The sequence below is a fragment of the Marmota monax genome, unplaced genomic scaffold (assembly GCF_021218885.2).
Source record: "Marmota monax isolate L192 unplaced genomic scaffold, Marmota_monax_Labrador192_F-V1.1 WCK01_AAM20220418_F8-fsc00523, whole genome shotgun sequence".
Taxonomy (NCBI): domain Eukaryota; kingdom Metazoa; phylum Chordata; class Mammalia; order Rodentia; family Sciuridae; genus Marmota; species Marmota monax.
This window is the reverse complement of record NW_026694161.1, coordinates 259,755-271,206: the sequence shown is the minus strand read 5'-3', so window position 1 is coordinate 271,206 and position 11,452 is coordinate 259,755. Positions and strand designations below refer to the sequence as shown.

At 57.5% G+C, this 11,452-nt stretch overlaps 1 protein-coding gene across 1 annotated transcript; it reads left to right on the top strand.

The window, feature by feature from the left end:
- The first annotated feature begins 737 nt into the window (after nucleotides 1–737).
- On the top strand, nucleotides 738–10,557 carry Trim11 (tripartite motif containing 11). Its single transcript, XM_046465785.2, has 6 exons — nucleotides 738–1,243; nucleotides 3,158–3,253; nucleotides 3,710–3,940; nucleotides 7,987–8,009; nucleotides 8,102–8,202; nucleotides 9,267–10,557. The coding sequence occupies exons 1-6, from the start codon at nucleotides 836–838 to the stop codon at nucleotides 9,812–9,814; spliced, it is 1,407 nt and encodes a 468-aa protein (XP_046321741.1). The 5' UTR covers nucleotides 738–835; the 3' UTR covers nucleotides 9,815–10,557.
- The last annotated feature ends 895 nt before the right edge of the window (nucleotides 10,558–11,452 follow it).

Below are 11,452 nucleotides of genomic sequence, written 5' to 3'. Positions count from 1 at the left end.
CAGGGCATTTCCTAGTAACCACTGTGTAAACACCAGCACAACAGCATGTCCTGGCTTCCCGGGGCCTTCTTCCGCTATGGGGTCCTTCACCGGGGGAAAAAAGCGGGGGTGGGGTGGTGGATTTGAGAAGGGCTGAGCCCCTAAAAAGCCTCAGCTGACCACCCTATCCTTCTGGACCCTTTAAGTTGCATAAGAAACAAAATCCAAAAACGATAAGGATAATTTGGGGGATTTCTTCTCCCCTTCCGCCAACCCGTTCCTAACAGTCCCTCTCCAAGAACAGTCACCAGCGCCCCCAGAATTCCATACTGCCGATACTCCTGGCCGGGATGAAGGGGTGCCCCTGGAACCACGCAACTCCAGGATGGTTTCTCCTGTGGGCGCGGAAGGGAGAAGGTCGTGGCACGATACTCTCTTCCACTCCCATCCTAACACTCCCACGGTGGCCCGCCCTGGAACGCGTGCGGAGCCTGGTGCGTCCAACGACACAGGTCCCGGGATGGGCGTCCGAGTTTCCCAGTCCGGAGGTGGCGGTGTGTGCACAGCCCCGCCCTGCACCTGCACGCGCTCTGCACCCCACTCCCGGCCCCGGGAACCCGAGCCGCTGGGACACCGGTCGCAGTGGCTGGTCACCCAAGGACACACCCGAGTCTGTCCGGGCCGCGTGACAGACTACCGCCAATCTGCAGCAAAAGCGGGTGGTTCCAAAAAAAAAAAAAAAAAGTCCGTTTCCTGTTTCCGCCGCGGTTCCGCTTCCTGCCGACGTCCTGGAGCCCCACTGCCCCAGCGGCTTGGCGCTCCGGCCCAGGCCGCCCGACTCGGCGGAGAGCGCGCCATGGCCGCCCCTGACCTGTCCACCAACCTCCAAGAGGAGGCCACCTGCGCCATCTGCCTCGACTACTTCACTGACCCTGTGATGACCGACTGCGGCCACAACTTCTGCCGCGAGTGCATCCGGCGCTGCTGGGGTCAGCCCGAAGGCCCGTACGCCTGCCCTGAGTGCCGCGAGTTGTCCCCGCAGAGGAACCTGCGGCCCAACCGCCCGCTCGCCAAGATGGCCGAGATGGCGCGGCGCCTGCACCCGCCATCGCCCGTCCCGCAGGGCGTGTGCGCCGCGCACCGCGAGCCGCTGGCCGCCTTCTGCAGCGACGAGCTGCGCCTGTTGTGCGCGACCTGCGAGCGTTCGGGGGAGCATTGGGCACACCGCGTGCGCCCGCTGCAGGACGCGGCCGACGACCTCAAAGTGCGTCCCTTGTGCGGAGAGGGGCACGGCCTGGCGGGGAGTGGGGGTGGGAGCGCAGCCTGTTCCGGGGCGGGGAAGCTGTAGGCGAAGCCTGTCCTGGTTGGGAGGAGGGCACTGGGTTGCCTGGCCTCTGAGCACAGTCGCGGCTGGGGGACTGAGGGGAGCTGGGATGGGGTGGTGTCGGGACAGCTAGGAGGCACATCCTATCCCAGCCCTTGGAGAATTGGAACGGCAGTCACGCGGGGTAGGGGATTCAGGAGGCTGCTGACCAGTTCTTGTGAGGATAGTGGGGTTCCTGGTGGCCTCCGGGAGCCGCGGGTCCCTTGTGAAGGAATCCAAAGCAAGGAAAAAACAGAAGAGAAGGTGTGGGCCTATTGCCCTAGGTGAACTCCTGCTGGCGGACTCAGAACGTTGTGGGCAAGTGCAGAGATCTGCCTTGGGGCCACTGCTGGGTCCTGGGGAAGATGAGGGGACAAAGGCATTGTTTACCTGGGTCCTTCCATGACTGCCCTGGATTTCTAGATGGAGTAGTGGGGACCTTTTTTCCATGTGTTGATGGACCTCACCCACCTTCTTTCCTCACGTGTTTCTGGTTTAAACCAAACAAACCCATATTGAAGAGTCTCAGGGCTTCTGGTTTCCTAGGTATTGAAAAGATGGGTCAAAGTTTTTAAAAATTTTGTGCTGAAAGTGGAATCTGTGCCCTTGGGGATACTAGTCAACCCCCACCCTAGCCCTCAGGCTTCTTGGCTGCATCTTGCCAGTTTTGTGCATCTGCTAACCAGTACATCAGGTCTACCTTGAGCTGAGGTTTGGGTCAATACTCAGTTCCATGTCACCATCAGGGCAGGAAAGTGGGGCAGTATGGCCAGCCCACTCCTATAGTGGATGAGTATGTGGATCAAAGTAAACACATCCTTAAGGAGACTTAGAACAACCCAAACTGGAGCCACCAAGTCACTTATTTATAGAACTCGCTGTTCAGTGGTGCACAGAACTAAGAAAAAGTGGAAATGAGAAGTTGGGATCAAGGGCAGAGCAATATAATTATACTGGTCCCAGATCCTTTTGATGATGCTAAGGGCTTGGAGGAAAAGCACTGGAAGTCAAGGGTCCTAGCTGATGCAGGCTGCCTGAACAACCCTGGCCAGGGCAGCTCATGTGTCACCCACATGTACAGCTCCCAGTTCTGCAGGCCAGAAGCCCAAGGTCACAGTGTGGCACATTTCTATCTGGTGAGGGCTGCTTCTGCTTCTGGTTGCCCTGTATACTCACAAGGAGAAGGGGTAGAGGGTTACTGGGGTCCCTTTATAAGGGCACTGATCCCATCGTGAGGCTCCCATCTCGTGACCTCATCACTTCTCAGAGACCCCACCTCCCGACACCATCATCTGGGGTGAGGATTCCAATCTGTGAATTTGGGAGATGTACACATACAGACCACAGCATCTGACTTAGCACAGGTCTTTATGAACCAACAGGTTATAAAGAAGAGAAGGGGAGGGAAGCTTGGAGAGTGAGCTGGGTGCTTCCAGAGCCAGCTTGGTAGAGGGGAGGGAAGGACACTGTCCTTTTCAAGGAACCTGAACACGCAGAGCACTCTGCAAAAGTGAGCAGGGCCTGAGTTAGGGCAACAGGGTTGAGAACCAGACGTCCAGCCCCATGTGAGGAAAAACAACTTGGCCTTGACCATTGATTGATAGGGGAAAAGGGGGTCTCAGCCAGGGTGGTAGAGGAGGATGCTGTCCATGGAATCACACTGTTTTCTGGGCAGGGTTCAGTCTGTGCTCCCAGGAGGAACTTGGGACGAGGTCAGGTGTGAAAGGGCAGATTCCCATGTGCAGGCATGGGCCCTGCCTGGTGTGTCCCAGTGCTTGGATGGGGTCCATGGCTCTGCCTGGTCTGTCTCCCCAGGGGAAGCTGGAGAAGTCCCTGGAGCACCTGCGGAAGCAAATGGAAGATGCCCTGCTGTCCCAGGCCCAAGCAGAGGAGACCTGTGCCTTGTGGCAGGCAGGTGCCAGGCTGTGGGCTCCTGGGAGATGGGTCAGCAGGTGGGGGTGGAGGATCTGGTGGTCATTGCTGTGGCCTGGCCTCACTGGGACCAGGCCAAGGTGGGCGAGGGAGGACTGACTCTAAGAGTCAAGTAGAATGCCTTGGTTGTAGCGGGGTGTCTTGCCCCCCAGCATCCCTGCTGGGGTCCTGGCACACTTGGGATGGTAGATTGCGGGTGGGAGGAATGAAGCATGAGAGGAGGCCCAGGAATAGATTTGGAAGTCAGTGAGGAGCTGGACATGGAGAGACCCCAGGTGGTGTGTTTAGGGATCAAGGATGATGGTGTTGGGCCTTGAAGGTGGATTTGGGGTGAGGGTGGGTCCAGATGGCAGGTTTGGGACCCTGGTGCCAGCAGTGGTCTGGCTTAGTCAGCTGAGCTGTCCTGCTGTCCATCCCCCGCCCCCGACTCCGCAGAAAATGGTGGAGAGCCAACGGCAGAACGTGCTGGGTGAGTTTGAGCGCCTGCGCCGCCTGCTGGCCGAGGAGGAGCAGCAGCTGCTGCAGAAGCTGGAGGAGGAGGAGCTGGAGGTGCTGCCCCGGCTGCATGAGGGCGCTGCAAGGCTGGGCCAGCAGAGTGCTCAGCTGGCCACGCTCATCACAGAGCTGGAGGGCCGCTGCCAGCTGCCAGCTCTGGGACTTCTACAGGTGAGCGAGCCCCAGGCTGGCGTGCACATGGCTGGAGACTGGATTCCCCGAGGGGTGGATCTCGAGAGTGCAGGCAGTGTGGGGCAGAGGTGACCCAGGACTCAGGTTGGTCTGTGAGGGCTTGGGCCGGCTGTCCCCCGCTGTGAAATGTTGCAGGGCCAAGCGAGGTGCCCAGCCGTTCTCCCACCCCACACCCAGTGTAGAAGAAAGATTGGTTTTTCCTCCCTGCACCCAGATGATCTCTTAGGTGCAGTCTTCCCTTGTATCTGGGAGACACTGAAATCCACCTGGCTGCAGTTCCCTGCCGTGTAATATTGTATATCAGCTGCATGGTCCCCCATGTGTTTAAGTGGTCTCTAGTGACATACAGCACCTGCTGTATGGAAATGCAGTGTAAACGCAGGGAAAACGCTGATGTGCCTTCAAGTATGGACATGATTTGTTCTTTTTTTGGAAAAGTTTTCAACTCACTATTGGTTGAATCCGCAGACGCAGAACCGGTGCATGGGGAGGGTCAAGTGCACTCTGCAAGAACCTGCCATTTATCTTCAGTTTTCTCAGGCTCCCCAGGGCAGCTGCTCTGTGGACACAGCAGAGTGGGCTTTGCTTGGCCTGCCCCATGACATGTGTGGCCCTGGAGAACACTCCTGCTCCTCTGCTTCTGGCTGCCCTGGATCACCCTCGCCCATCTTTACCTGGACTCCCCATAGGGGCTCCTGTGTTCTCAGCAGGAAGTCCATGCCCCTTGTCCTCTGTCCCCACCACTGGGCACTTGAGTATCTCCACCCTGGCCTGCTGGCTTAGTCTGTTGTAGCAGAGTACCTGAGATGGTAATTTATGAAAAAGAGGTGTGAAGAGGTTTACTTTGGCTTATAGTCTGGAGGCTGAGAGGCCCAAGGTTGGTGGGTACATCTGGAAACAACCTTCTTGCTGGTGGGGAATCTGCAGACACTCATGATCCAATGCCCTCTGGAAGGCCCCACCTCCTGACACCTAATAGAGTGGTCAAGTTCAATTCCAATGGGGATGTTTGAACCATGGCAGGTGCTCCCATGTGTTTTGGGAGAGCTGGTTCTGCTCTGAACCTGGCCTTCTCTTTCTGTCTTCCCAAACCAGAACACTTGGCATGCCCTTCCCCACTGTCTTCGTGGCAGGTTAGTTGACCCTAAAAGGCTTGACCATTGCTTTGGGACCTGCTGGTCTTTCCACAGGTTCCATGCCTGAGCCTCCCTGGCTGTCAAGTAGTGGTGACTGCTGAGTGGCCTATGCGGGCTGGAGTCAGGACTCAGTGGACTTTTCTGTAGGAGAGGCCATGGGTGGCCAGCAGGCAGGGCTCTTGCCTTCCATGGGGCAGCCTGCTGGCAAGGAGCTTCCCACTCTAGGTGGCTCTTTCAGGGACAGGGAGAGGTGTCCTGGGGACACTGAACCTGACCCTGTGCCTACCCTGAGCTGCCAGAGGGTTGGAGCCTGTGCAACAGGACTGGCTTGGGAGAAGATGCTGGTCAGTAAAAAAGGGGTCCGCTGTCCAGAAGGCTGAGGAACCCTTGTGGCGGACTGACAGGTTTGTTCCTTAAATTTCTTTAGGTTCTTAAAACTCTTTGTTTTTAGCCAGCAGGTAACAAGCACTCATTCATGGGGTGCAGTGTTGTATCTTGATACTTTGTGTCGTGTATTTTTTTAAGTTGGAGTAACTTGTCTGTCCATCACTAGGTCCAGTTGTCTTTTCTTTGTAGTGAGACCATGGAAAACCTCTCTGCCAGCTACTTCAAAATATTCAGCATGATACTGTGAACCACACTTACCCTCCTGAGATCCTGAACATCAGAATGTCAAGAAGGCTATAGGAGGAGGGGGTGATCAGAAATGGGGGTGCACACGGATTGTGGGGAGAGCCAGGCTTTCACCAGGCAGCCCACCTACGGCCCCCTTCTCCACCTGTCCCCTCTCTTGCTCCTACTTCCCGCTTACCTGTTGCCTACCTGTTCCCCTCAGTCAGGAGGTTGCCAGCACCTGGGGAGGGTCACCTATTGCCTCAGGGACAGATGCCCTTCGGTGAAGTGGGAGGACCTTGGTGGCTTGAACCCACCCCTGGGTCCCGCTGCCCTCCAGGACTCCTCAGTGCCTATTTTGTGGTGCAGTGAGTTTCCTAAATGGACGTATCTGTGTCACACCCCTTCCCTAGGGGTACAGATCCCCCCCCTTTTGCAGCCCTGCCCAGGCCACATGACCACCAGGACAGCTATGCCCTGCTGCTGTGTGCTCACCAGCCTGCACATGCCCAGGCCCTTGCATGTCTATCTTCCGGCCTGTGCCAGTTGGTTTGCCTGGGGCCTCATGACTCTCCAGGAGTCTCCCTTTCCCGTCCAGGTCTGTGTGACCTGTTGCCCTTAACATTTACCTCCTTGTGTGAGAGAGACTGCCTCTGTCTGCCCCACCTGCAGGGAGCCTGGGACCTGGGCGAGCTGGCCTCCAATAACTGGGTGTGTGACTCACCTGGGGCTGCCACATAAAGTCCAGACTGTGCCTTAAGTGACAGCTTTGTGTTCTCATAACCCTGGAGACTGGAAGTCCATGGTGTCAGCAGGCTGGAAGTGTTGACTCAATTTCTGTGGCTATGAAACACTTGAGGCGGGTATTTCATGAAGAGAGTTGATTGCTTAACTCATGATTTTGGAGGCTGAAAGTCCAAATCACCCAGCATGGCTCTGTGGGGCCCCTTGGAGTGTCACAAAACAGCAGACGTGACAACACTAGCACATCCAGGGGAGAGGCCGCAGGAAGCAGGGTCGGGAGGCTCCACCAAGGGTCAGGCCCGCCTTCCAGGTCCACCCTGCCAGCTGCACATACGAGGTCCCCACCCGGGCCCTCAGGAACACACACCATAGCCAGACCATGGCCGCACACGCCTCCTGGCACCATCTTCCCGTGCCCTCCATGGTCAGCACTCTTGTGTGTCTTGTGTCCTGATCTCTTCTTGTGGGCACATGACCCCCATTGGGTTGGGGCCCACACTAATAACTGTTTCAATTTCACTTCCTCTTAAAAGTCTGTTGAAGGCTGGTCCCCACTGCAGTGTGTGGGGGCTCCTGGGAAGTGGTGGGATCCCGAGGGCTCCGACCTCACTGTGGAGTGATCAGGTGATGGTTTGTCACTGCTGGCATTACAGGGAGGTGCTGGTGAGCGCAGGAGGGAGCCTGGTTGGAGGGCACAGGTCCCCGAGTTTGTACCTGGAAGGGTGTCACTGGTCCCCAGCACTCCCCCACCCCATCTGTCTATCTGCCTGCTTCCCAGCTGCCGTCAATTGACACCTTTCCTCCACCACACCCTTCCATCATGGTGTCCTCTCTCACCCCAGGCCTGAAGTAACGGAGCCACCCAGTGTGACCCAAACCTCTGAGACTGAGCCCAAATGAATCTCTAGGTTGCGTGTGTTGTTTTGTTTTTTTAGTTGTAGATGAACAAATGCCTTTATTTTGTTTATTTATTTTTATGTGGTGCTGAGGATGGAACCCAGTGCCTCACACATGCAAGGCGAGCGCTTACTGCTGAGCCCCAGCCCTTCTAGGTTATTTCCTGTTGCTGTGATGGGAAGCTGACAAGCATCCTGCTTCTCCAGATACAGTTGTGCTTGGAGGTCCCAGGGGTCAGGACTTCAGCGTTGCATTTGGGGGGCAGAGGGCAGGGGTCTGCCTTGATGTTGAGTATGCTGCTATCACCTGTCAGCCTGAGACACAGGCAAGAGGAGCTAGGGCCCTAGGGGTGGTGGTGCAGAGCTGGAGACCTGAGGTGCCGCAGGGTGGGTTCCTGGTGGCGAGACACCCATACACAGTGCCACCCGTTTCTAGAAGCCTGGACACAGGCCCTGCCAGCCCCTGGCACATGGGGGGATGGGGGACACACTCTCCTTCATGTTCTCTGCTCAAGTGTCCAGGCCTCTGCCCATGACACATGCTCAGGATGGTTTTCAGAGCCCAGTGCTGTTTCTGCCGCCCCGGACCAGGTGGCAGGTGTTCGTACTGAGCATGTATTTTTTCTCCTTTTTACAGGACATCAAGGATGCCCTGCGCAGGTATGAGCCCTTGCCTCACCCAGGGCAGGTGGCAGGGGGTGGGGTGGGGCCTACCTGCTGGCCATGTTGGTAAAATGGGCTGCTTCCCACAGGGTTCAGGATGTGAAGCTGCAGCCCCCGGAGGTGGTGCCCATGGAGCTGAGGACCGTATGCAGGGTCCCGGGGCTGGTAGAGACTCTGCGGAGGTTTCGAGGTAGGTAGCTGACCCTGGGAGGGGGCTGCTGAGAGTCCAGGTGACCAGTGAGACCAGCGGTTGGCACACCCAGCCGTCTGCAGTATTCTGGACACCAGCAAGGTGTCCCAGTGACTCAGCTCAGCTCTGACCGTCTCCCTGGAGTTCCGCAGACCCCACAGGTTAAAGACTCAGCCTCTTGGCACACAGGTGGCATCCATAGTTCTGACCTGCCTGCTGTAGATCAGAATTCCCGTGACCCCTGCCTCACACGAGATAATTTGCCTCAATAGATCACAAAACTCAAGCGAACACTTACTATTACCAGTTAATTATAGAATACAACCGAAAAGCGGGGATGGAAGACATGGGTAGCCCGAGGTTTAGGGAAGGGCGTGGGTGCTCCGTGCCCTCTCCGAGCACCATCCTCCTGACACCTAGGAAGGTTCCAGCCTGGAACTTGCCCCCCCTGCTCAGGGCCCTTCCCAGAGCTCGCTCCTGGCTGGTTTTGGTTGGTCATTGGTCATTGGTGATGAGCTCAGCTCTTCCCCTGCCTAAAGGGCAGTCGGTAGACATGCCTGGACATTCGGTCTTCTGGGCCCTAGACTCCACAGGGCTGTCTAGGACCCACCTGGGCCACGACAGGAGCGCCTCTGTGCTGGGCCCCACCTGGCCTGGAGGTGGACACTCAAAGACTACCTGGCGCACAGAGAGGGGTCTTTATGTCACTCTGGGTGTGGCCTGGTCCAGCAGAGCCCAGTAAGGAAGCTGGGCCAGAGCTCACAGACTCGAATTTGGGATTAAAAGAAGGGAGAAAGCACTCAGGATTTCCTACCTCATCTGATGTAGAAATGGGGAGCAGTTTCTAGAACATTCTGAATCATGAGTAGAAGTGGCTAGGTGAGGTTTTTCCAGGGAGGTCAATAGCCTCCTGAGGAAAGCTAATCCCTTTAGCAGGCTGTGAGGGTGGATGAACTTGGGTGGACAGCACACAGGTTGATGGGTGGGTTTTGCCAGCAGGGCCCAAGCAAGGGTTGCTGCCTTGGAGACCACCATGCCTGGTGACTTCCAGCTTCTCTCTTCAGGGGATGTGACCCTGGACCCGGACACCGCCAACCCTGAGCTGGTCCTATCTGAGGACAGGAGGAGCGTGCAGCGAGGTGACCTGCGGCAGGCCCTGCCCGACAGCCCTGAGCGCTTTGACCCTGGCCCCTGTGTGCTAGGTCAGGAGCGCTTCACCTCGGGCCGCCACTACTGGGAGGTGGAGGTGGGGGATCGCACCAGCTGGGCCCTGGGCGTGTGTAGAGAGAACGTCAACCGCAAGGAGAAGGGGGAGCTGTCCGCTGGCAATGGTTTCTGGATCCTGGTCTTCCTGGGGAGCTACTTCACCTCCACGGAGCCGGCCTTCTCTCCGCTCCGGGACCCTCCTCGGCGCGTGGGGATCTTTCTGGACTATGAGGCTGGACACCTCTCATTCTACAGCGTGACTGATGGGTCCCTGCTGTTCATCTTCCCGGAGACGACCTTCTCTGGGACACTCAGGCCCCTGTTCTCGCCTCTCTCCAGCAGCCCCACCCCTATGACCATCTGCCAGCTGAAAGGCAGGCCAGGGGACACCCTGGTTCCCCAGTGACTGATGCTCTCAGGGACCTAGTCATGGAGTCTGGGTTTCTCGGCCATGTGGGGACCCTGGAGGAGGGGAGTGTGTCCTGAGTGGTAGGAAGAACATATAGTGCCTTCTGAGTGCTCCAAGCCCTGGCTCTGGGGACTGCATCAGGGTGCCGGTGGGCTGTCCTCCCTGTGGGCCCTCCACAGGCCCCCTGAACCCTCTGTACCAGCGTCTCTGGCCTCGAGTTCTAAGAGCTTGGGGAGCCTGGCTGGAAGTGCACAGTAGGCCCTGTCCTAGCCCCGGAAGCTCCCTGAACCCCAGCTCAGTGAAGATGCTGGGCAAGGCCATGGGGAGCTCTCCAGCCCCTAAAGGCTTGGTGCCATGAATTGGAGGGCTCTGGATAGGGATGAGGGGACAGCAGACAGAGCCTTCAGGGAGGGGATGGCCTGGGCAGGAAGTGAGGGGACCCGCCTGGTGACAGGTTGTACATGCTCTATATACAGGATGCCTGTTGAGCTGGTAAGTGGCGCTCCAGGTGATATTCCCTGGCTTCACCCTCACACATGCTTCCCTGGCCTAGTGGCCTCCTGCTGGTGGCTGTGCAGGCAACCCCTGTGCACCTCCCCAGGCCTCCTGGCCCGCAACAGGATAGCAGTGACCCCAGGAGAACCCCAGGATTGCCTTTGTATTAGTTGGGATTTTATTCCTGTTTTATTTATTGTGATGACAGTGTTTCCACCCTAAATAAACTTTGACTACAGTTGCCACCTGCTTCTCCTGTGGGTGAAAAATGGGAACCCAATGGGGCCAGGCTCCAGGGACTACCACAGCCAGGACTGACCCTGGGTCCTCCCCAGCTCTCAGGTGTGACCGACCTTGGTGAATGTTTCCCAAGTACCTGTGATTGAGTCCTGGCCCACTCTGCTATTCCTGTTGGACTTCCCTCAGGGGCCTGCTAGGTGCTACTACACCACCTTGCACCAGATCACAGGCAGTAAGGCAGTGGCCTGGCTTGCCACCTGTCGGCTGACAGTGCTGTGGGTGACTGGGATAGGACAGCCACCAGGGGCTTTGGAGGCGGTCCCAGGACAGCCTGGCCATAGGGTGAGAGAGATGGGGTACCGGCTCAGAGAGGGAGCTGACCCTGAGGCTCCTGTCTGGAAGTACACATTAGGCCCTGTCCTAGCCCCGGAAGCTTCACAGTCTTCAATCCCGCCCCCTTACCATTGGCCAGCAGCTTCTATGGGTGGGGGTGGGGGTGGGGGGGACACGCAGGCTCTTGCTGGGGCTGGTGGTAGGGCACGCCCAGGTCAGGGCCAGGAGCTGCCCGCTCAGTGGGTTTGTCCTGCTCCACCAGAGGGCGATGGTTTTAAGTGGACCTGACTGGCTCCTGGTTTTTCAGAGCCCCACCCTACTTGCCACTATTCTTTTGGCTCACTTGGGGCTTGTTTTGCTCCTGCACTTGACCTTGGTACCTTGGCCACAGACTCCAGGACGGTGTCCTTGTACCACCCTTGCAACTGTGCTCCTCGGTTCCTCTGCAGCTATGGCTGCCCCCTTCCCTTTTCCTTACGTTTTGGGATGACAGCAGGGCACCACTGGAAGAGGTTCTCCACACTCGTTTCCCAGGAGAAGGGGGCAAGCTGCCACGAGCCAGAGAGT

What these genes read in the sequence shown, in the direction of transcription:
- Trim11 (XM_046465785.2), top strand. Translation starts at nt 836, where the DNA reads ATGGCCGCCCCTGACCTGTCCACCAACCTCCAAGAGGAGGCCACCTGC. An exon ending in CAGCTCTGGGACTTCTACAG is followed by an intron (nt 3,941 to 7,986) that starts GTGAGCGAGCCC and finishes TCCTTTTTACAG; the next exon opens with GACATCAAGGATGCCCTGCG. An exon ending in GACTCTGCGGAGGTTTCGAG is followed by an intron (nt 8,203 to 9,266) that starts GTAGGTAGCTGA and finishes TTCTCTCTTCAG; the next exon opens with GGGATGTGACCCTGGACCCG.